Here is a 778-nt window from a genome sequence, read left to right as displayed (position 1 = left end):
CTGGTCAGGCATCCTTCCCGGGCAAGGTGCCCGTCCCTGCTCCAGGCCCCCCGAGGCCCTCGGCCTTGTGGGCCAGGCGGTGTTTCTTGAGGCCATAGGTGTTGGCGAAACCCTCACCGCAGGAGGAGCAGCGGAAGGGCCGGCCGCCCTGGTGAGCCGCCAGGTGCTTACGGAAGTAGCCAGGATCCTTGAAGGCCTTGAGGCAGGCGGGACAGCGGAGCTCGGGCCGCGGCGGCTCGTGCGCGCGCTGGTGGCGCAGCACGGAGCTCAGGTAGAAGAAGCCCTTGCCGCAGTGCTCGCAGCGGTAGGCGCGCTCGCCCAGGTGCAGCCGCTGGTGCTCCAGCAGGTTGGAGCGGTAGCGGAAGGTCTTGCCGCAGGCGCCGCAGCGCTGGGGCCGGGCCACCGCGTGCAGCCGCCGATGCTCCGCCAGGCTGGACGACTGCGCGAAGCGCTTGGCGCACACGCCGCACTTGAAGGCCCGCTCGCCCGTGTGCACCACGCGGTGCTGCCGCAGGTACCAGGAGCGCAGGAAGCCTCGGCCACACACGCCGCACCGGTAGGGCCGTTGCTCCGTGTGGCAGCGCTGGTGGCGCATCAGCAGGGCCGCCTCCCAGAAGCGCTTGCCGCACACCGGGCAGCGGAAGCCCCGCTTCTGCCGGTGGCTGCGGCGATGCAGGAGCAGGTCGTAGGCACCCGCGAAGCTCTGGCCGCAGAGGCCGCAGCCCAGGGTCCGCCGCACCAGGTGCACGTACTTGTGAGTCACGAGGCCCAGGAAGTG

General features: G+C 71.3%; 1 protein-coding gene across 1 annotated transcript in view; it reads right to left on the bottom strand.

Annotated features, from left to right (window-relative positions):
* Window positions 1-4: 4 nt before the first annotated feature.
* ZNF865 (zinc finger protein 865) overlaps window positions 5-778 on the bottom strand; it is an 8217-nt gene continuing 7443 nt past the window's right edge. The window contains exon 3 of the mRNA XM_024755214.1: window positions 5-777. Within this exon, the coding sequence (XP_024610982.1) occupies window positions 5-777 (773 nt within the window). The remainder of the gene's footprint in view (window position 778) is intronic.

The sequence above is a fragment of the Neophocaena asiaeorientalis genome, unplaced genomic scaffold, assembly GCF_003031525.2.
Source record: "Neophocaena asiaeorientalis asiaeorientalis breed wild unplaced genomic scaffold, Neophocaena_asiaeorientalis_V1.1 scaffold694, whole genome shotgun sequence".
Taxonomy (NCBI): Eukaryota; Metazoa; Chordata; class Mammalia; order Artiodactyla; family Phocoenidae; genus Neophocaena; species Neophocaena asiaeorientalis.
Note: the sequence above shows the minus strand (reverse complement) of the source record. Positions and strands in the feature narration are given on the sequence as shown.